The following is a 2,993-nucleotide window of genomic DNA, read 5'->3' on the forward strand; positions in this document are numbered from 1 at the left end:
ATATATATATATATGTATATATATATATATATAGCACATTGGGAGTGACAGCATCATAATATGCACAAATATTTTAACAATACCATGATTATTAGTGTGACCTGAGATAAACAGACCGATGCATTTCAAGAATGTCTAACGGATGAAACCATGTCTACACGTCTGACTGCTACGCTGAAGCTGTAGCTCATTGCAACTTTAGACTTCTCAATTCTTGGGACACTTCTGGTCTGGGACAGTCGAGAGAAAGCAAAGTAACATGTGGAGCAGTAGAATATATGGCCACGAGTATTGTCACTAATAGTCCCCTTGAAGACCTTCTCTGGTTAGAGACACAACACACTCTTTGTCCTAAATCTCATGTTACAGTCTGGAGAAGCAGGCTATACATTAATGGAGGTTAAATAATTATGTAGAGCCACTTAACCTTTTATATCATTCATTAGATTTCATTGTTTCTTATGATTAGTCACTGTGTCTCATCTATCAGGAAGTACTGGACAAACACAAATACCGACATCACATGCACACATACAGTCAAAATACAGTAAAGAGAGGTTTTACAGGCAAGAGCTTAGGGTATATTTCCTAGATCATAAAGCACACACATGTCCCCATGAAAATATGAGAGAAAGGCCTCAGTCAGCCTGTAACGTAAAACAGATGTTTATCACCAATATCCTCTATTAGTAATATGAGCTATAAAATTCCATATAACCGAAATAAAAACTCCATTTTACTTTGTCAAATTCATTGTGCTTTAAAAAAGATTTATTTGAAGGCGAGATGTTACTCAGAGCAAATAGCCCTGCCCGCTAATCCCAGTCCTGGTGTCATCATTGGAGATGAGGCCATTCTTCTGTCATGTGTGTGGGGGTGGGTGTGAGTGTGTTTGATAGGCTGCTGCATGTGTGTGTGTGTGTGTGTGTGTGTGTGTGTGTGTGTGTGTGTGTGCATGTGTGTTTGGTGGTCTGACTGCATCCCCAACCGCATTTTACTCCTAGCACCCAGGGCAGTGGTTACCCTGCTGACCTTGTGGGGCTGTACTGGCAGCAGACACACAAGGAAAACACACAGACACACACAGACACAGACACGCACGCACGCACCCTCTTACACACACTCTCTCTCTCTCTCTCACACACACACACACACACACACACACACACACACACACACACATATTCTGAGCCTCCCTGGCAGTTCCACAGCTGGGAGCAATGAAGGGCCCATTGGAGGGATCCAGAGAACACCCCACAATTGCCTGACAGAAAAGCCCAAATTGTTAATGGGGACCACACTCATTTTCCCATTTTTAAAGGAAACCTTTTTTTCCACCTCTCTCCCTCATCTCTAAATGCCTCGTATTTCAAACTGCCGGAGGAGAGAGTGAGTGTCTGTGTGTGTCTGTGTGTGTGTCTCTGATGGATCGCCCTGGATAAAAGTGTTTTCAGCAGACAACAAATGATTTAAATGTGTTTCTCATTACCAGGGATTATAGAGATACAAATATTTCACCAAGATGGGCGTTAACAGGATAATTCATTTTTCATTGTTCATCCTACTTCCTCATTGTTTGTGGAGCCAATTCTTATTGAACAGTAGAAAGATATTTTGACAATTGTTGTTGCTGTGTTGTTGCTATGTGTGTTCACACGTGACTGCATGTGTATGTCTCATACTTGATGCAGCCGTCACAGTCAACATTGCCCAAGTTCTCTTTGATGGTTCTCTCGGAGATAAAGGCTGGGTACTCTGTGTCACATGGTACCTGCATGGTCCGACCTATCCTCTGAGCTGAAGAGAGGGAGGAAGAAAGAGAGAGAGAGAGAGAGAGAGTCTTGCAACATCCATTTCAAAGTAAAATACATATTTAAAATAGTTATGCAAATAGATTGTAAGCAAACAGTTAAACACACCACATCCTTGTAAATATACAAGCTTGAAAGAAAGCAGCCAGAGCTGCCTCTTATCCTGCTGGATATTTCAAGTGAAAATCTAGGCCAGACATTAATGCAACATTGCTTGAACTCTCCTGCCACCCAGAGGTTTGAAACAATGTTACAAGAGGGAAAGGAGTGGGGAAGGAAAAATCAAACATTTTTCTATATGGAACAATATTTTCTAAAGCAGGTTTATTAAAGCAGAGGCTAATATAATCTGAATGTGCATATGGAATCTAAACAATACATGTGGCTTAATTTAAAAAAAAATGTAATGGAACATTTCTGCACACACTTTTCTAAAGTAGGTGGATTATTTGTGTGATTACAAAGGAGCAGTTTAATAACTGGATGTCAGCAGTATTGTGTAAAAAAAAAAGTGTGCGCGCAGTTGTATATAAACTATACACATGTGAAAAACAGCCTACATGTATAAACGTCTGGGATTAGTTTAGCTTGAGAGGTTTTGTATATTGGGTTACGGGCTGCTAAATTGGGGTGTTTCAGCTGTGTGTCACAGGCCTGTGTCTCTTTTGTAAAAAGATATAGAAAGTGCTGCTAAGACCTGAGGCTAGCCAGCTGTGAAATTGTCTTGACTGCTTGGCGAGAAGCGATGCCCAGCTTCACTTCATTCGGGATAAGAGTGTGCAAGAAAAGCATTTTATAGTCTTTAATTTTGTGGTTCACTCTCTCTCTCTCTTTCACTTTCACGTGCAACATATTTTCATATTAGTTTTGGCCAGAATTAATACTACAATATGCTCAGTGAGGCTTTCATTTTGTACAAACAGTATTTAACAAACCGTAAAGCATAAGGCATCGCAGCTCATGCTCAAGCGTCATAGCTTGGCGGTTATCATATGAGAATGTGGGTGTTTGTGGAAGAAAGTGAGACAGAAAAAGAGAAAAGGTAAGACATAAAACCAGGAGGGGAGTGAGAGAGAGAGAGAGAGAGAGAGAGTGAGAGAGAGAGAGAGCGAGAGACCCTTCTTACAGATTATAAAACCGTCAAGTATAACCCCGTGGACACACACACACACACACACACAC

At 40.8% G+C, this 2,993-nt stretch overlaps 1 protein-coding gene across 3 annotated transcripts in view; it reads right to left on the bottom strand.

Moving 5' to 3' along the window:
- cacna2d3a (calcium channel, voltage-dependent, alpha 2/delta subunit 3a) overlaps window positions 1-2,993 on the bottom strand; it is a 151,105-nt gene that overhangs the window by 4,798 nt on the left and 143,314 nt on the right. For all 3 annotated transcript variants that reach the window (XM_032521692.1, XM_032521691.1, XM_032521690.1), the window contains one exon: window positions 1,683-1,797. In XM_032521692.1, coding sequence (XP_032377583.1) covers window positions 1,683-1,797 — 115 coding nt within the window. The remainder of the gene's footprint in view (window positions 1-1,682; window positions 1,798-2,993) is intronic.

This window comes from Etheostoma spectabile, chromosome 7 (genome assembly GCF_008692095.1).
Source record: "Etheostoma spectabile isolate EspeVRDwgs_2016 chromosome 7, UIUC_Espe_1.0, whole genome shotgun sequence".
NCBI classification, from domain to species: domain Eukaryota; kingdom Metazoa; phylum Chordata; class Actinopteri; order Perciformes; family Percidae; genus Etheostoma; species Etheostoma spectabile.